This window comes from Mustela putorius, unplaced genomic scaffold (assembly GCF_011764305.1).
Source record: "Mustela putorius furo isolate JIRA1106 unplaced genomic scaffold, ASM1176430v1.1 tig00000196_pilon_pilon_pilon, whole genome shotgun sequence".
NCBI lineage: Eukaryota > Metazoa > Chordata > Mammalia > Carnivora > Mustelidae > Mustela > Mustela putorius.
This window is the reverse complement of record NW_025421310.1, coordinates 15,449,844-15,469,517: the sequence shown is the minus strand read 5'-3', so window position 1 is coordinate 15,469,517 and position 19,674 is coordinate 15,449,844. Positions and strand designations below refer to the sequence as shown.

The window sequence follows — 19,674 nt, the reverse complement described above, 5'->3', positions numbered from 1 at the left end:
CTTCACTGATAGTGCTCTCAGAGCCTGAATTTCCTTCATAGCAATGCCCTCTGTATTGTCAGCTTCTGACAAGGGCAGGGCCCTTCAGAGCTCACCCACAATGTCCCGGGCTCTGTGGTCACCGCCCCGTCTCGAAGTCTTCCAAAGGGCTCTGAGGCCCCCCATGTCAGCAGTCTCCCCATGGGCGGGGGCTCCCTGCAGGTGGCAAGTGGGGGCCGCGGCAGCTGCGTCCCCATGAGGAGGGGAGGAAGATGCCGGCTGAGCTGCTGCTGCTGCTGATTGTTGCCTTCGCCAGCCCCAGCTGCCAGGTGCTCTCATCACTGCGCATGGGTGAGGCCCTACAGCCCCTGCCCCGCCCCCGCAGAGACCCTCCCTAGCAGGCCAGTCCCTCAGAACCCAGGAATCTGGGCTTTAGGTCTCAGCTTCCCTCAGCAACAAGGAACAGCAGTCCCCAGCTTCTTCCTCCTGGACCTAGCAGTCCAGAACCTCAGCTCTGTCCAACCCTAGATCCAGGAGCCTAGACCCCTATGTCTGCATCCCCACCCCCACCTCAGAGCCCAGGGGTGTAGGACCCCACCCTCTCCTTTCTCAGGACCCAGGAGTCTGGTCCCCAACCCCTGTGTCCCCTCAGCTGCAATCCTGGACGACCAGACAGTGTGTGGCCGCGGTGAGCGTCTGGCCCTGGCTCTGGCCCGGGAGCAGATCAACGGGATCATCGAGGTCCCAGCCAAGGCCCGGGTGGAAGTAGACATCTTTGAGCTTCAGCGGGACAGCCAGTACGAGACCACGGACACCAGTGAGCAGGGCCACAGGGGGCGTGGGGTGAGGCAGGGCAGGCTGGTAGCCCTCAGTCTGTTTCTCAGCTTGCTTGCTTGCTTTCTAGCTCCACCTGCTCCTTCCTTCCTTGTCTGCTCTGCCTTCCCCTTCCCAGAGATGGTGCTTCGGGGCATGAGGGGGTGGGGAGAGCGCCAGCCCCACCCCTACCCTATAGGAGCTGAAGACCTCATTTGAAAGATAAGCTGGCCAGGGACAAAGGCCCTAGAGCTGAGTAAGGATGGGCATGGCCACCGAGGCCAGGGGACCTCAGGGGCAGGGACAGCAAAAGGTCTGAGCTCTGAAAGTTGAGCAGGATATAGAAGGAGTGGGATTGCTCAAAGTATGCCCTGTAGCCACATAGTAGGGGTGCATAAGTATTTGCTGGATCCTAACAGATCAAGTGAATGTTAATAGGTATCTCTTGAACAGACATGCTGGCTTGGTATACCCTCAGGAGATGCTGTCTTCAGTGTGTTTTCGAGTGGCTGATTTCTTACAGGCCTTATCAGAGCCTTTGTTATATTCATGCATGTTTCAAATCAGTGAGAGGAAGAATGGGGTACAGTGTTTCTTGTACTTTTCCCGACTGGTGTGGCACAGAACACAAACTGGGAGAAGCTGGGATGGAGAGTAAGGAAGCAGATGGTGTTCCAGGCATATGCCTATACTCTGAAGCTGGAGCCGAGGAGGTGGGTATATGGAGCCAAGGAATAGGGTGTGGGGTTGCCCCGTCCCGACTACCTGGGCTTAGGACATGTTTGGAGGGATCGTGAGAGACTCTTGGGCTGAAGTGTAACGGAGCAATAGGAGGTGAGGCTGGGCTGTTGGGCAGGTCAGTTCAAGGAGGCCTACAGTGACAGGCTGAAAGGCGCCATCCTCACCTCTAGGCAGATGAGAGCCATTGATGAGTTTAGGCTAGGGACCTGGGCTTCTGGAAGGTGAATCTGGAGGCTAGATTTGGATGATTAGTGAGGAGACTGTTGCATGTGTGAGATGAGAGCCCTAAAGTAGGGCAGGGGAGGAGGGGGTCAAAGAGAAGGAAACAGATGTAAGAAAATATGAGGACAAAAAAGAGACAAGATTTGTTGACTAATTTGCCTATTGAGAGAAGGATTGAAGGCAAGGATTGTTCCAAGTATTTGCTTTGTGCATATGTGGCCTTACCAATATGGAAGGCACAGAAGAATCAAGTTTGGAAGAAGGTAAGGGATTTAGTTATGAGGCTTTTAGTTGGATGTGGCAGAAGCCCCACTCGAGCTGCTTTAAGGGAAAAAGGGAACTTATCAGCTCATGACACTAGAAGGCCTAGGGACTGATTTCAGGCATGGCTTGATCTAGGTACTGAAATGATATCCCAGGATTGTTTCAGGCATGATTAGATCCAGGTACTCCAATGATGTCCCAGGGTTGTTTCAGGCATGGCTTGATCCAGGAACTTTAATGATGTCCCAGGAATCTCTGTGTCTTTGTGGGCCCTAATTTCTTCTAAGTTGGTTTCATTTTCAGGAACACTTTCACTAATATCCCGGCCAAATAGCTCAAAGCTTCTATCTTACCAGGATAGCACACTTAGTCATAATTGTAGCAGAAACCTGGGGAAGGCTCTTGATGGCCTGGTTTGAGCCTGTCCCTATCTCTGCACTGATCACTGTGGCCAGGACAGCATGGTTCTGGTACTGGACTGGGTGCCGGCCAATCCTGGGAAACCTATGGTTCCCTGAGGAAAATTAGGGTTCTGCCATGGGAAGGGGCACCAGGCAGACAAAAGGAACAACTCCTACTTCCTAGTGTTGAGAAGTGTATGTATTTAAGGGGAAAGAAATCAGAAGAAAGAGAAGTGAGTGAATGCAAGAGAAGAACCATGTTTGGGATGTGGGGCAGAGAAGGGGCCTTGGCTGTGGGTTTGGGGTAGAGGGGCTGTGGGACATACCCCAGGTTGCAGCATGGTTAGAAAGGGGGAGTAAGAGAGAGGCTGGGGAAGCAGGCACCAGCTTTGCTGCCAGGAGGCCCCTGCTCTTTTCTCTTTGTCCTTCCGTTGTTTCTCTCTTGGTCTGACCCACTGCTCTTGCCATTTCTCCCCATCTCTCTATTTGTTCAATGCAGTGGGTGGGGTCAGGGATTGGGCCTCGGGGTCTGGGGTGGCCAAGGGGGATCGGGCTGCTCCAAGCATCAGAGGTGCTTCTGGGCCAGGTGAGGACGGAGAGGAGGGCCCCTGATCGCCATCTGTCTCTCCCCACCCCTTGCAGTGTGTCAGATCCTTCCCAAGGGAGTCGTGTCTGTCCTGGGGCCCTCCTCCAGCCCTGCATCTGCCTCCACCGTGAGCCATATCTGTGGGGAGAAGGAGGTAAGCCGAACGTGGGGCAGGGCAGGGGTGGGTCCCTGGGAGGCGAGGCTGGACGGGGGCAGGGGGCAACAGGACAGGCAGGGGGCAACAGGGCAGAAGCAAAGGCTCCTTCTTTGTCCAGATCCCCCACATCAAAGTGGGTCCTGAGGAGACGCCCCGCCTACAGTACCTGCGCTTCGCATCTGTCAGCCTGTACCCCAGTAATGAGGACGTCAGCCTGGCGGTCTCCCGCATCCTCAAGTCCTTCAACTACCCCTCGGCCAGCCTCATCTGCGCCAAGGCCGAGTGTGAGGGAGAGCTGGATGTTTTGTTTTTTATTCCCCCCAGTTCCCCTGCCCAAGAGCACTGGTTTCCCACACAGCACAAGCTCCCCTAGTCCCCTACCATCCTTCCCCTTCAGAGATCATCTGGTCCTCAGCTACTGATGGGCACCCACGTGCAAGACCCCTGCTAGGCCCTGGTGGGTGCACACTGGGTGTGGTCCCTGAGATCACTCCAGGGCCAGCAGGGGACCATGGCAGCCGAGCACCATCAGTGGTCCTGTGGGGTGCTGTTGGAGCACAGAGAAGGGAATCCCACCTGGGTCCAGAAGGCTCAGAGCCCGGGTCACGGAAAAAGGGGCCTCTGAGTGGGACCTGAAGGTTGGGGAGATGTTGGGGGTCAGGGAGAGGTAGGGTGTGTGGCCGGGCAGAGGCCAAGGGCCCAGGGGCGTGTGGCCCCTGTGAGAGGCTCGAGAAACCTCCCAGTGAGCCCATGCCCGTGTGTGGGAGCCATGAAGCAGCACGTACAGGAGCCACGATCACGTGGGGCCTTGTGTCAGTCTGGAAGGTTCCCACATGGGGCGGGGTAGTTTGCACAGGAGGAGGCACACCTTGGCTTCACTCGCTTGTGGCTGCCCTTTCAGGGATAGCCTTGGGGGCAGGTGTGGCTGTTGGAAGGGCTGAGAGAAGGCTGTGGTTCAGGTGCCCCCTTCCTCCACCCCTGCACGGTGGGCTCTGCCTTGTTCTGCAGGTGGAGCCTGGCATGTTGGGTGTGGGTGGGAGATAGCGGAAGCAGGGAGGCTGGGTTGCCATCAGGGTTCAGGTCTGAGCCCCAGGCAGGCTGGTGGTGGCTTGCATGACAGGAGTGGAATGTGGCTTGCACAAGCGAACTGTGAAATCCCTGTCACACATCCCAGAAGGCAGAAAGTAGGCAGGAGACCGTCGCCTGGAGGTTGAGCTCGGGGTCCCGGGGCCCAGTACCCCCAAGAGAGCCACCATGCTCTGGGCAGTGAAGCCCTCGTCCCCTTTCAGGCTCCCCTACACCGGGCACTTGCCGTGGACTCTGACCCGGGCCCTCTGGCTTCCCCAGGCCTGTTGCGGTTGGAGGAGCTGGTGCGTGGCTTCCTCATCTCCAAGGAGACGCTGTCGGTGAGGATGCTGGACGATAGCCGGGACCCCACACCGCTGCTCAAGGAGATCCGCGACGACAAGGTGTCCACCATCATCATTGATGCCAACGCGTCCATCTCCCACCTCATCCTCCGTAAGGTGGGTCCCCCCATCCCTGATTCCCTGCAGAGTTGGGGTAGAAACGTGGCATCACAGAGCAAGTCACCCCATGCCCACATGCCTCAGTGATCCCATGGGGCGTGGAGACCCACTTCCTAAACACAAATGATTAGCTTGCTGCTTCCTGGTTGCACCCCTCTTTGGGCCCTGGAGAGTCACCTCCCCTCTCTGCACACTGGCTGCCTCAGTGGATGGCTGCTGTGGAAGCTCCCTGTGATCTTCACTAAGTGCTTGTCCTGCCACGTAGGGGCCCTTGAATTTGGCTCCCACCCACCCTACTGGGTGGGTGTGATAATCATTTTGTAGCCAAAGGAGCTGGGGTTCTGGGGCGGGGGGAGGAAATGGGCTGGCTCAGGGGTACCCAGGCAGGGTATAGTGCTGGGACCTGCCCCCAGAGGCCCGCCTCATGCCCGCCAGTGGTGACCTATGTTCATTCATCACCCATTGCTTCCTTGCTCTTAATTCATTCTCCTAATCCAATCTGGATTATTTATTTTTCTCTAGTTTTTTTTTTTTTTTAAATTAAAACCATATGTTACTGCTGATCATAGCACACAGGAAGATGTGTGGACAGAATCCATAGGGCCTTCGAGGCAGGAAGGCTTAGAGAAAGGATTTCAGGCTTCGGAGGGAGGCAGGCAGGCCTGGGCTGGGGTCCCATAGCCGAGTGACCAGTGGTCACTTTGCTCTCGAGCCTGCACGTCCCCAGCCCTCAGGAGGACAGTACCTGCCACTCCGGCAATGCAGGCTGATGCCGTTTACTGTTCTAATGACCATAGCAGGGACAGGGTTCCCACACCCCTGGTAGGGAGAGGCCTTCTCATTTTGTTCTTCTTGAGGACTGTGAAGAAGGGGGGTGACTTACCTGGCCCGTGAGCAGGCTGAGCCCCACATGGGAGCAGCCCACACTCGACTTTGGGGCAGTGCGGGGAGAAGGCTAAGGTTCAGGGTACCCTCCCAGCCTGCCCCGTTTCTAAGGCATCCCTGTGCCTGCCTGTCTCCAGAAGGCAGTCTTATAAGTGCCCTAAAGAGAGGTGTGGGCATCCGAGGGTGCCCTTTTCTCCTCTGCGGAGACCTCCATCTCACCTGGGGCACCAGTCCACACAGTGCGACAGTAGGGACCGAGATCTCCCTCTGCCCCCACACGTCTTCTTCTCCCTGTCTCTGTCTCGGGGTGTCTCTTACTGCGTCTCCCACGGGTGTCTTCGCTATGCCTGTCTCTATATCTCTCTCCCTCTCTCGGCGTCTCCTCTGCTCGGCCCATGGCTCTTCATTTCTCCCACTGCGTCCGCACCGCCCTGTGTTCTCCAGGCCTCAGAGCTGGGAATGACCTCAGCGTTTTACAAGTACATCCTCACCACCATGGTGCGTACCCCATTGAGCTCCTCTGGTCCCCCGCCCCTCCCGTGGTGTCTGGCCTGCCCAAGGCCCGGCCCCAGTCCTCACGCCTTCCTCTGGGTCCCAGGACTTCCCCATCCTGCACCTGGACGGGATTGTGGAGGACACCTCCAACATCCTGGGCTTCTCCATGTTCAACACCTCACATCCCTTCTACCCGGAGTTTGTGCGCAGCCTCAACATGTCCTGGAGGGAGAACTGTGAAGCCAGCACCTACCCGGGTCCTGCGGTGAGCACTCGCCTTCCCCCCCAGGCACACAAACATCTATGTGGGTCCCTTCAGACCTCGAGCAGATGGTGCTCAGAACCCTCTGGCACCCCCACTCACTTTCTGAGTACATGCTATGAGCCCTCCCATGCCATCTCTCATGCTTCCCAGCCACACTGGCCTCTTCCAGGTGCCTGTGTGGCCCCAGCACATACCCACCCCAGGGCCTTTGCACTCGGTCCTCCTGCTACTTTGTACTTCCCCAGAGAACTAGCGACTTTCCCTCATTGCCAAGTCAGCACTCCAACGTTCCCTCAGTTATAAGACCTTCCTTGGTCCCCCATCTGAAAAAAAAAAAAAAACTGCCCAGTGTTTTAGCTCCCTTCCCTACTGAATTTTTCTCCCTAGCTCCTGTCCTTGCATATCTAATCACCACAGGGGTTGTTCTATATTTTGCTTAGGCATAGATGCAAGTAAATAGATTGTCCCAGGATGACAGGGGTTTCTTCTTTGTTCACCATTGTATTCCCAGCACCAAAATCAGTCTGGTTTAGGGTAGGCATCCAATAACACATGTTGAATAAATACAAGCATACCAAAGACGCATACCTATGTGTGTTTGTTCCCAGACACGTAGTTACCCGCCAAGGCCCCGAGACGCTGTTCCTGCATACACACACATATACATACACACACGGAGCCAGGCCATCGGACATCAGGGACCTACCTGGACAGAGGTGCATTTGTGTACACCTATCTCCACAACACAGCCGTTCAGACCCTCCCACCGACCCGGCAGAGACGCATTCTCTTGCACACACACACACACACACCACGGGTCGTCAGCCACAGCGCGGTGTCTGGTGGGTATCACTCACTGGGTGCCGGGCGGTATTGAGCCCGTGTGCACGTTATCCTGTTTGATCCCCATGCTAGAACGTGGTGGAGGCAGAGGACAATCATCCCCATTCTACAGGGAAGGAGACTGAGGTGGACATAGGAGAGTCAGGCCCCCAGCTCAGAGCTTTCCGCTGCACAGGCCCAGACTCCCTCCCATGCCTGCCTCCTAGATGCCACAGCCATGCTGTGTGTGGACAGACAGGCGTGTGTGTCCTACCTGCGTGTGTGAGCATCAGGCTGTGGCCCTCTTCCCGTGTCCGCATCAGCCATGTGGACACAAATGGCAGGACGTGCCCTCAGGCCCGCGGACATCTCCCTGTGGAGGTGACCCGGCTGGCCATCTAGGCCAACCCTCTTTGACTTCCCCTTTCCCCAAACAGACGCGTGGCTGCATGACTCGGGGAGAGAGGCTGCATGACTCCCCCAGACACACGGGCAGCATGCACTTTTTCCCCATAGCCATCTGATTCCCTGGGAAAGGCACCCCCGCCACCGCCCCGAGACCCGTCCTCACTGCCTGCCTGCCTGGTTCCACATTCCTAGAGGGACGGGCCTTGTCTGAGGCTGTGGGGTGCCCGGCTGAGCTGCCTCTCTGCCATCCTGCCCCCCCTCCGCCCTCCCTCCAGCTGTCGGCAGCCCTGATGTTTGACGCCGTGCATGTGGTGGTGAGCGCCGTCCGGGAGCTGAACCGCAGCCAGGAGATAGGCGTGAAGCCGCTGGCCTGTACGTCGGCCAACATTTGGCCCCACGGGACCAGCCTCATGAACTACCTGCGCATGGTGAGCCGGGAGCGGGGAGGGCCGAGGGAGCAGGGCCGCCCGCCTCAGGCTGGGACGCTCACTGTGTCCACCCTGTGGCCCCTCTGCCCTCTCCCCTGCTACCAACCCCACCCACCGCCTGCTTTCTCTGGGCCTCTTCCTCCTCCTTTCTGTGGTCTCTCCTCCTGGCCTTCCTCTGCCCGTCTGCGCCGCCCTCTCCCGGCTTCTTTGTCCCACCTTCTTTCTTTTGCTGGGAGTCGTCTTTCTCTTTTAACTGTGGTCTTCCCTGGTCCATCTCCCTCTCTTGTCTGTCTCTTCCTTCTCCATCTCCTCCCCTCTGGGCCTCTCCCGCTTGTACTTCCGGGCCCCTGCCACCCCCCTCTGCCCGCCTCCCGCCCTGCTAGGTAGAGTATGACGGGCTGACTGGGCGGGTCGAGTTCAACAGCAAAGGGCAGAGGACCAACTATACCCTGCGCATCCTTGAGAAGTCCCGGCAGGGCCACCGCGAGGTGAGCAGGCCAGGGGGACCTCCGGAGTCCCAGTGGGGTGGGGGCAGCCCAGGGGGCTGAGGCATCTTCAGGCCGGCCTCATGCTCACGGCAGCTTCTCTGCCCCAGATTGGGGTATGGTACTCTAACCGGACCCTGGCCATGAACGCCACCACCCTGGATATCAACCTGTCGCAGACGCTGGCCAACAAGACGCTGGTGGTCACAACCATTCTGGTGAGTGGCCCTCGGCAGGGACGGCCCTTTCCTGAGTGACGCCCCAACCCAGTCCCAGTGAGGGGGATGCCTTGGCTCAGGCGGCACGCGGACCAGCAGGGAGTGTGACCCATGCACCCAGCAACTCCTGACTGTGGCCAGGGTGTCCCCAGCTTTGTGGCCCCTGCAAGAGGGGAGGGCACAGGCTTTGGCAGCTGGCTGTCACATGGTGGGTGTCATGGGGAGTCCATGGGGCCACACAATGTGCGGCTGGGTGCCACCCCCCGTGTCCGGCCCAGAGTAGGCCCCCGAAAATCACCATTGCTGGCATGGTTATTTTGCCACACTGGCCGCGTGAGGGAGTTGACATGTAACAACTTCATGTCCGTCTTAAAGTTGTGGAAAGCAGGGCTCTAAGAGGCAAGGTGTCTTGCCAGCGGTCCCACAGCGAGGACATGGCAGAGCCAGGGCAGGGGTCATGTCCCTGAGGCTCCAGAGCCTGAGCTGAAGCCGTGGTGCTCTGCACCTGCAGTCCTTTGTACTTGAACTTGAGCACCAACTAGGGACATGGTCCAGGAACCCCTGTGCATGCTGTTCCTGTGGTCAGCAGACCAGAGACCAAGGGGCCTTTGTAGGTCAGCGAGTGTGCATGGAGTGCCCCACCCTGCACCATCCCCTGTGCCAGGCGCTGCTTTACAGACCTGTCAGCCATTCCAAGAGTCTTGTCTTACTTTCCTCATTTTGAAGGTGAGGAAACAGGTCACAAGGCGAATCCTGGTTGGAATCAGGGGATGTGCTCAGAGACTGTGGCCTCTCCCCCTGCACACTGCTGCCTCACACCAGACACAGCAGGCCACCAGGAGGTCAGGACAAGGGGTGACACACAGGCCCCAGTGAGCAGGAGGCAGCCCAGAGCTGCTGGGCCTGGAGGCTGGGGTGCCAGGCAGCCGTGCCCTGTAGAGCAGCCAAGTGCCTGGCATGCTGGCCTCCGCTGTCTGTGCAAGGCCCTCAGCGAGTGTGTAAGCTGCTCCCAGCTGCCAGGGCTGAGTTCAAGAGGGTTGCCACAGGTGCCACAGGATCCCAGCGGCCCCCTCAAGCCATGTGGCGCGGAGCTGTTCTCTCCGTCCCCAGGGAACTCCCAGTCTAATGAGGACCTCGTGTCCCTCTGGAGAAGGGCCAGTGAGCCTGCTGGGGAGGCCCAGATGGCCTGCAGACGGGAAGCCAGACGCCTCATAACAGCCTCCCCAGCGGGCCGGGCTGGGCTGGCTGGGAGAAGTCACGCCTCTGCGCCTGTGGCAGTATGGCCAGACCCAGAAGCTTCCAGGGGCCAAGAGAGCTGAGGTCCTTGGTGGGAAGCAGGGACAGAGGTCAGGGACAGGATGTCAGGGGAGTTGAGCCATGATCCTGGAGGCTTCATCCCCTCCTCATACCTGTCTCCCCTTTGCCCTAAAGCCCATAAGCCAGTGTGGTTCTCTTCCTGAGATTCATTGCTCTTTGGATGGATGGATGGATGGATGGATGGACTCATTCATTCCACTAAATTTACTGAAGCCGCTGTGCACCAGGCCTAACATAAATGCTGGATGTACGTGAATAGTCAGACACTCTGTGGTTTCCTTATTCTTGAGTGGCACTGGGAGAGGGGATGCCATTCTGATGCAGGAGATCGACCTGGACACAACCATTCCAACACAGGTAATGAGGGAACCCCTCCCCACCTAGAAAGGAGGGACTGACTCAGCTTTAGAAGAGTTCGAAGAGGCCTTCGCAAAGGAGGTAGCATTAGACAGGTTTTTAGAAGCTGTGTAGGAGTTGGGTGCATGGAGAAGGAAGGACTGGACATGCCGAGAAGCATGAGCTTTGAGAACAGGGGCTTAGGAGATGTTTGTCAGACCAGATGTGGAAGCAGTGGCTTTGTCTGCACAGCTGGACATACCCATTCGTTCGCTGATGTTTTCTGACATCAGAAAACTGGGCTGGGCCTGCGTTGGACATGGGGGGATTCTGGCGTAAGACTAACTGGGTGCCTGGGACAAGAGCCGGTCAGACTCTGCCTTTTTCCCCCCGCTCTATCCCTGGGGCCTAGAACAGTGCCTGGCACCTAGCAAGCACAGAGAGTGGTAAGTGCTGTGACGGGGGTGGCCCGCTGGCTGTGGGGCTGTTGGAGGGGGTCTCTGGAGGGTATACTTATCCTTTCCCTGAGCCCTTGGAGGGCGTTGAGCTGGAAGGGGCAGGGTCCTCTCTAGATGTGAGAAGAGCTCCGGAGAGGTGCTCCAGGTCGGGAAGTGAGGCCTGAGCTTGCTGGGGTTGTAGGAGGAGGGAGGGGAAGCTCATGTGGGTGTTGAGGCTGGCAGAGAGGCTGGGAGTGAGGATGCAGGGAGAGGCCCGAGATGGAGGAAGGGTGAGGCTGTCTCTGCGGTAGAGCTCACTGGTCTGGAGCCGAAAGGGTGGCTGGGCACAAGATTGACAGAGGCCCCACAAGGAAGCTAAGGTCCAAGAAGGCCCATGGAGGTAAGGCTGTGTGGGGCCTTCCCTCAACCTCCAGCCTTGCTCCTGCCTGTAAAGGTTTCTCAGAACGCTCCGTGGTCCCTATGATTGTTTTCCCCATGCTGGGATGTCTCATCCTCCTCTTGGGTGAACCTGTGGCTGGTTGGACGTCGCTCTCCTTTTGACTTTGCCCTCTGCCACTTCAGCTGGCCTAAACCTTCACCTGTAATATGGGTCTCCTGATCCTACCTCGAAGGGCTGTGGGAGGATCACATGAGGTAGAAAAGCCACCTGGCCTCCCAGCACTAAAGGCATACCTTCCCGAGCTCGCATCCCGGATAAACCAGAACCCACTGTGGCCGGCGTCTCAGTGCCCGGCCAGGCCCTCTGCTCCTGCCGTCCGGTCCTCCTGGCCCCCCCAAGCTTGGTACCCGGATGACGCCCAGACCAACCACATTGTGGTCCTCATTTGTATTTCCCTAACAAGGACGTCAACCACCTTTTCTACATTATTGGCCATTTGATACTCTTCTTTTGGAAATCCCCTGTTTGAGACTTTTTTTTTAATTAAACAAAAATTGGGACATGGGATCTTTTTACCGATTTAGGAGTTATTTATATATTCTGGATTTAACTTCTCACTGGATGTTTGTCCTGCAAATACCTTGTGCCTTGCTTCTGAACCCTCAGTCTTTCAATGAAAAGATTTCTAATTTTACTAAAGTCCATTTTATCTGTGATTTTTTTCCTTTTTGATTAATGCTTTTAGAATTTAAAAATCCTTTGCCTACCCCAAGGTCGCAAAGACAGACTTCTATTTGTTTTTGAAAAATTTAATCGTTTTACCTTTTACAGTGAGATCTACCATCTTCCTGATGTACCATGTGAGGTAGGGGGACAGGACACATTTATGTCATGGTTTTTGTTTTGTTTGAGATTTTATTTTTAATAATCTCTATGCCCAGTGTGGGACTTGAATTTATGACCCTGAGATCAAGAGTCACAGACTCTTCCGACTGAGCCAGCCAGGCGCTCCCCCAACCCCCGCCAAGCTCTGTTCTGTTGTCGGTTTGTCTGTCCTTGCACTAACACCACATTGTCTCAAATACCGTAGCTTTAAATTGAGTAGTAATACCCCAGAGGCTCAGTCCTCCAATTTCTTCTTTAGGATTGCTCTGACTCTTCCTGACCATCCACATTTCTATACACACTTAAATATCCTGCTTCAAATTTTAAAAATATTTTCATAATTAATATTAAAATTTTTAATTAAAAGAATTTATCACATTGGAGGAGGCACTGAAGTTAATACAAACCTACATAAAACAGATTTCAAAGAGCACATGGGGTGAGGAGTGGAAAGCTAGGCTCCTTCCGCTCCACGCACCCCCTTTTTTTCCTCGGAGACCACATCCTTCCAGAAACGTCAACGCACATACAATCTGTAGCTAGGTTTTTTTTTCCTTTTCCTCTTAATATATCCGATAGAACTTGTTATTTTAGGAGTTGCCTAGGAGTCTTCGATGACATCAATAATCTTTTTAACCTGTCCCAAATTAGGCAGTTTCAGTCTTTGTTCCCACTGGGAGCAGTGCTGCCATGCTGCCGTTGGGCGTACATTTTGTGTACAGATGCACAGCCATTTGTGGGATGGATTCTCAGAATCAGACTTAGCACCAGCCCACTGTCTGTCTGCGGCGCTTCCGCAGAAAACTGAAGGAGTCAGAAAACCCTGCGTGAGAGGCTCCGTCAGACCCTTGGTTCTGGTGGTCTGGGGCTCTGTGTTGAGTCCCACATCAGTGGTCTCTAATCTCAAGTTCTGTTCATAGGCCCCAGTCCCTATTTCTGCCTTTATAAGTTCAGACCCCAATGCTGAGGCCTTGATCCCAAACCCACAACACAGGTGTCTCAGCCTTGGGTCTGGAGATCAGCTGGGCCTTGGCGGAAGGACCGAGGACTTCACAGTGCAAAGCAACTGGGTTTGGAGGCCCAGCTTTGTCCCATCTCCCCTCCCCACTGCCCTGCTTCTGCTCTGTGGCCTCAGTTGAGACGCTGGGCCTCCCTGAGCTTCAGTTCCCTGCTCCATATGTCCAGAGAGCTTGGGGGACGGAGGAAGCCTTCCAGCTCCAGTGCTGGTGCCTGCCTAGAGAAGTCTTGATTTCTGATTCTCTAGCTTTGACACTGGGACCACGTCCCGGGTCTACCTGGCTTCTCCCACGTCCCCCTCGGATTCTGTCCACTTGGCTTCCGTCTAGCACAGGGCCTCAGAGGCCTCAGAGCTGAGTTTTGGAGTCAGCCTGGCTTGTCCATTTCAGCCACTTACAGCTCCACTTCTCGGGACCTTGGTGTCCTCATCTCTGAAACGGGGGTATTAATACCGACCTCCCACGCTGACGGAGTAGCTGTCACACAGCAAGCCTACAAGAAATTCTAGCTACTGATGCTATTATTAGCAGCATCTCACATTCCTACTCCCCGTTCCACAGTTTGGGTCTTGGAAAGGCGGCGTGGCGGAAAGAGAGCAGCACTGACTTCCCTCCGTCCCACTACCCCTCAGCTGTGGGGCTTGGAGTGGTCCGAGAACCCAGAGTCTATACTAGATTCGGCCTCATTGTGCCGGTAGCTGGGGAACAAATCCCCTCGCTGGACCTCCGTGAGCCTCAGTTTTCCACATGTGTAAATCGAGTCTGATAATGCCTCTGGTGTAAGGTCACTGCCAGGAGTTAAAGGGATCTGTTCGAGGCTGGGGGTGGGGGACTGGCACTTAGCTGGTACTCGGTATGCGGCCACCATCCTGGATATTCTTGCCAGAGCCCTCCCCGCTGTGTCCAAAGCCCTAACTTCCTTTGTTCCTCTGTCCAGAGAGACACTATACACATACCCTTTCAGACATAACTGTGTCAAGATTAAGATTCCCTTTGGTCGACATCATCTTCTTAATGCCTCATCTTACTAGCCTTTGGCACATTTTCTCTACTTTTATGCTCATTTGGTGCATGGGGGGGTGGTCAGTAAAGTTTACTGGAACCCCTCAGAAATAAGCTTCAGGGTAGCAAACCTGTGCAAAGTCTGAGGTGTTTGGTTAGCTTGCAAAGCATTGCCAGAATCGGTATTAGAATGTGAATTGCTGTTAACCTTTATAATCAGGACATTTTGCAAAACAGCCGAGGATTCCAGAATTCTTGACGTCAGGCCATCTGGCATCTCGGGCCTGCTTCCCTCACAGTGATGTCGGCTGGCTCTTGATCCTGGTGGGGCAGACCCTGTGATCCCTTGCTAGTTCATCAAGTTAGTTCAGGGGGTCGGTACTGATCGTGTGGACAAGAGGGGCACCTGGCTGGCTCGGTCAGTAGAATATGTGACTCTTGATCCCGGGGTTGTGAGTTCAAGCCCCGTGTTGGGTATATTGATATCTTAAAAAAGAAAAAAAAAGAAAAGTGAAGTGGAGCAGAAGGGAAAATAATCAGGGTCTGCTGCCTTTTGGTCCCTAAGGGTAAGGGCTCTTTTGAGGAACAAAGTCTATTTAAATACACATATGCGTGCGTAGGACTTGCGTTGCAAAGTAAAATGTATCTCTTACTATGATCATGGTCAGAAATTTGAAAGCCCCTCTTCCAGTTTGGCATAATCTCCTTCCAGTGTGATTCACTCTTGGGTTACTCGCCTCCCTGGTAAGCATTTGAGCATCAAGTTGGCCGGCAGAGCTGAACACCGCTCCCTGTGATCTGCAGGGAGGGGCGGCGTCCCGAGACAACAGCCGGCAGCTTCCAGGCCTAACCCCGCTTTGAGCATCTTCAGGCCAGGAACAGGTGCCCTGACTCTGTCCCTCTCGGAGGCAGATTCCTGATATGGCGGCCCCTGCCAGGGCTCCAGGCTCTTTAAGCAGTCCCTAGCTGCTCAGTCTCTGACCTCTCTTCTCTGCTGCTTCCCAGGAGAACCCATACGTCATGCGCCGGCCGAACTTCCAGGCCCTGTCTGGGAATGAGCGTTTCGAGGGCTTCTGTGTGGACATGCTGCGTGAGCTAGCTGAGCTCCTGCGCTTCCGTTACCGCCTGCGGCTGGTGGAGGATGGGCTGTACGGGGCGCCTGAGCCCAACGGCTCCTGGACAGGCATGGTCGGCGAGCTCATCAACCGGGTACGGCTGGGCCAGGTCTGGGCAAGGGGCTGTGGCCTGGGTGGGTGAGGGGAGGCCGGCCGGCAAGCAGCCAGTGGCGAATCCACCAGCCGGGCCTAGGACAGCAGGTACTCTGTGTTCCTCTGCCTGGTGAATGCCACGGGGCCAGCATGGCCAGGCAGAGGGTGGAGAGGCCTCATCTCCTGGGTCCTGCTTTGCCACATGCTCCCCTAGCATCCCTTGGCTCCACTGGTGCTCAGGCATTGTCTGGGTGAACGAAAAAGACACGGAGTTAGAATCAGACAGAGACTGTAGAGGTGGAAAGAGGCTTCTTGCCGGAGGGAGGCCTGGATGGGGAAGATAGGGACGGCGCCCTATGGCTGGTGCCCGCCACTTGGACCTGGCCTGTTGCAGATGCATCGAGGCTGCCTGTTGTACTCACAAGTCCACTCACTCAGAAAGTGTTTATTGAGCACTGTCTGTGTGCCTTGCACCATGCTGGGCCTAGGATAGAGTGGTGAGCACAGGGGATCCGGACCGTGCTCTCGAAAGGTTAGGTTGTCTTTAGGAAGCCGGAGAGCAAATGACCACGAGATAACCCTCAGGGCTGTGATGGGGGAGACTGCGAGGGGGGACCCAGAGGAGGCTCCTGACCCAGCTGGTCCAGGGAGGACTTCCCAGGAGAGGACACCCCAAACAGATTCCCAAAGGGTATGAAGGAGTCAGCAAAGTGAATGGGGTATGGGAGCAGGGGAATATGTTCAGAGCAGAGGAAATGGCATTTATAGAAGGGGAGTCAGGGTGAGACAGAGTGGGGTGCCCTGGAAGGGCCCTGAGTGTGGGTGGGATTTGGATGAAGGGGAGGAGGGAGAGAGGCAGGGGTGTGGGAGGTGGGAGGTGAGGGTGGTGTGGAAAACGTATTTTGGAATCAGACCAGTCTGGGTTTGAATGCTCAGGTGAGTTGTTTCTCTTTCCTTCACTTGTCTTTTTCCCTCCCTGGGATGGGGATAATGATGCCTCTCAGGTCTGTCCTGAGGGTTTCAGGGAATGAGGACAGCACCACCCATGCTGCTTGTCAGAGGCAGGAGATCTCAATGTGTAATCCCTCTTTTTATTCCAGGCAGGAGAAACCATGTGGGTGAGGGCCTGGAGCCAGGGCTGTGCCGGGGAGACATGCCGGCCCCAGCCAGCCAGGGAAGGTGTGCAGAGTAGGGACGGATGGCCATGAACAGTCAGGGAAGCCTGGACATTGGACTTGGCTGAGGGCATGAGGGATCCTCACCCTCATGTCTCTTCCAACCCAGAATTCAGTGCATCCAAGTCCTTAAATGTCACTGGGGTAGACTTGAGAAGGCCACTTTACGTGACAAGGGCATTTATTCCTTAGGGCACTGATTTTCAAGAGCTATTTTGACTGCAGAACCATCCCCCCCCCCAGTTGAAGGCACCCTCAGAAGCCGGGACAAAGCAGAATAGCTGTGGTGGGGGCAGGGCTGGGAGGGTGTCCCTGGGGTCCTGGTGGCTAGGCCCTCTCCCCCCCCCCCCCCCCCCAGCAGGCCCGAGGCACTGCCTTGCCGCTGCTGGCCTGTTTGGAAGCTTCTGTCCCGGGTGGGTTCTCGAAGGGCCCGCAGCCAGAATCCAAGAAGGCAGACAGCATGCAGAGCTGGCGGCCCAGCACCCCCACCCCCCGACTTCCATTTCTACATCCTGGTCCTCAGCCATGTGGGCTCAGAGCGTTCTTCAGGGTCCCCAGAAATAGGCAGGCGGCAGGAGAGTAGCCCCCAGCCCGAGTCCCTGTAGTTTCTTCATCAACAAATAAGTAGGTAATAGTCCTCTTTGCAGCTGCATGACCTTGGGGAAGCGCCTCAGGCCTGCCCTGCAGTAGGGGCGGGAGATTTGGAAGATTCCAAGTGGTGTCTGAGGGTGGTGTCTGGGGCTAGAACAGCACAGAGGCCCTGAGCTTTCCGGATGCGCGGGCTTGTCCTTGTGATCCTGAGCCCTGTTGGTATCTTGGCTCTGCTGCCTACTAGCTGTGTGACCTTCGGCGTGTTCCTTAACCTCTCTTCGATGTTTCTTCAACAGTAAAATTGGAGAGATAATGGTAACTAGTACACACCACGGTCTTGAGCGTGAAACGAGTTCTTCCCAGGGCTTAGAACAGGTGCCTGGCGGGTTGTGGGAGCTGCAAGCATGTACTCCACTCACGTTCTTATTAATGTTATTTTGACTGGCTCGGCCAGCACCCGCATACATTCGTGGTTCTGTGTGTTCTCCAGCCGGCTAGCATTCACTGAGGGCCTACTGTATACTAGGCGCTGTGCTACTCCCTGGGAGATACAATAGCCAGGCCTGGCCTTGCTCTAAACGAGCCTGGCTGTCAGCAGGGGGCTCATGGCTAGCCGCCAAAGGTCTCAAGCTGGCTTGTGAGGAAACAATCACTCGGGGTGGGGGTGGGGGTGGGGGTCAGGATGACCTGCAGGGAGGTAGGGGGATGACAAGGATGGAGACGGGGGAGGCTGAGAGTGCCAGGTCTTGGTGACGGCCTGGGGCGGGGAACTCTAGAGAAAGGACAGAGCCTCTCCGTTGCTCGGGCAGCTGGCTGATGGCGATGACATTTAGGGAGAGAACACTGGAGGAGGAGTGATCTGGGAGCGCGAAGGATGGGTGGGGCTTGGCCCTGCAGAGGCTCAGCTGCTGCCTGCCGAGGGATGGCCATGGACCATGGACACGGAGCTTTCTGCAGGTCCTGGCTGTGACCTCCTGGGTGGCTGCAGCAGCAGCTGCCTTTGTCATCACCACCCCCCATGCCAGAGGCTTTTCAAGTGTTACTTAAAGGACCTCCCACTGCTGCCCTGGGGCTCAGAGGCAGAGGGACTTGCCCCCCTCACCATGGGTCTACAGCCAGGGGGTCTGACCCAGGGCCTTTCCCAGACCCCCAGCAGGGACTCAGGGAGCCTGGGGTAGACAGGAGGATGCGTTCACCCCATGCCAGGGCCGTGCCCAAGCGTTTTGAACCATGTGAACGCCGCCCCACAAAGAGGGCCTGGTTTTAGCCCAGTTTTCTCTAATGGTGAGTGAGACACCAAGGCATCATGTCCAGGCCACACTGCTAGCGACCAGCAGAGCCAGGGCCGGCCCCATCAGGCTGGTCCAGAGCTGACGAGTGACTCCAGATGGAAGCCAGCCCAGGGCGCCAGAGTCTCCCCAGTCACCCCCCCAGTTCCCAGGCCAGTCTCTAATCATCATCCATTTAGTCCACCCAGTGGCCGCTGCAGGAATTGGCCTGCTCTCTGTCCTGTCTGTGTGACTTCAGGCTCCCGCCCCTCTCCCAGCCTCCTCACTGGCCTCTTGGCCTCACGACTTTCTCCATTATGCTGGGTCCTCCAGTAGGATCCTCTACATTGCAAGTCTGACCTGTCATTCATGGGCTGTCGCCAGAGTGCCTCCCCTCCACCCCTCACCTCCCCGCCCCCAGGATAAAAATCTGTGCCCTCCGGCCCTGCCCTCAAGGACAAAGCAGCTGTCTTGGGGTGTTCTGGGGAAGCAGACTCTGAGTGCAGATTAGCAGGCAGGAGGCCTCCTTGGAAACCAGCCCTGGGAGGGCAGGAAGAAGTGGGCCGGGCAGAGGAAGGAGCAGTGTTGCTATGTAGCTCTGATTGAGCCTCAGCTATCCCCCAGGCATCTCTGGGGCTGAGGTTGGGGGGGGGCAGGACTTTATATGCCCCCCAACCTGTGATTGGTGGGGGGCGTCCTTAGGGAGGCTCTTCTGCCCACCGAACTGAGAGCTGAGGGCCCTGAGCCACCAGCACGCTCGGCAGCCGGGGCCATCAGTGCCGGATCCCGAGGGAGAGTCTAAGCGGCCTGTGCCATGGTCTGATAGTCACTAGCTCATTCGGGATCAGGCAGGGCTGGCTTCAGCTGCCTGCATTACCATGTGGTCCCCACAGACCAGGTCCCCTCTCTGGACTGGGGGTCCCCTCTTGAAGTGGAGATGATATTACCTCCATCACAGAGCTTTGGGGCGAGGGGTAGGTGAGGGAGAGTACGAGGTCCTAGAGTGGAGCCTGTTTCACAGGGGACCTTGCGGGGTAAAGAGCTGGGATATTCTTTTCTTTTATTTTCTTTTTTGTTACGACTTTATTTATTTATTTGACAGAGATCACAAGTAGGCAAAGAGGCAGGCAGAGAGAGAGGAGGAAGCAGGCGCTCTGCTGAGCAGAGAGCCCGATGCGGGGCTCGTTCCCAGGACCCTGAGATCATGACCTGAGCTGAAGGCAGAGGCTTTAACCCACTGAGCCACCCAGGCGCCCCTGGGATGTTGTTTTCACTGTGTGTGAAGCCAGTGGGAGGGTTTAGGCAGGGAATGTGCCATGAGCTAATTGGCTTTCTCTCTTT

The 19,674-nt window shown here is 56.2% G+C and overlaps 1 protein-coding gene across 3 annotated transcripts in view; it reads left to right on the top strand.

The window, feature by feature from the left end:
- Nucleotides 1-19,674, top strand: part of GRIK5 (glutamate ionotropic receptor kainate type subunit 5) — a 50,991-nt gene that overhangs the window by 3,481 nt on the left and 27,836 nt on the right. For 2 of the 3 annotated variants that reach the window (XM_004767740.3, XM_004767741.3), the window contains exons 2-12: nt 202-330; nt 632-796; nt 3,063-3,160; nt 3,282-3,447; nt 4,511-4,689; nt 6,022-6,075; nt 6,176-6,337; nt 7,843-7,995; nt 8,379-8,483; nt 8,591-8,698; nt 15,097-15,300. In XM_004767740.3, coding sequence (XP_004767797.1) covers nt 252-330; nt 632-796; nt 3,063-3,160; nt 3,282-3,447; nt 4,511-4,689; nt 6,022-6,075; nt 6,176-6,337; nt 7,843-7,995; nt 8,379-8,483; nt 8,591-8,698; nt 15,097-15,300 — 1,473 coding nt within the window. In that variant the 5' untranslated portion in view covers nt 202-251. The remainder of the gene's footprint in view (nt 1-201; nt 331-631; nt 797-3,062; nt 3,161-3,281; nt 3,448-4,510; nt 4,690-6,021; nt 6,076-6,175; nt 6,338-7,842; nt 7,996-8,378; nt 8,484-8,590; nt 8,699-15,096; nt 15,301-19,674) is intronic. The other variant, XM_013064008.2, reaches the window with a different exon arrangement.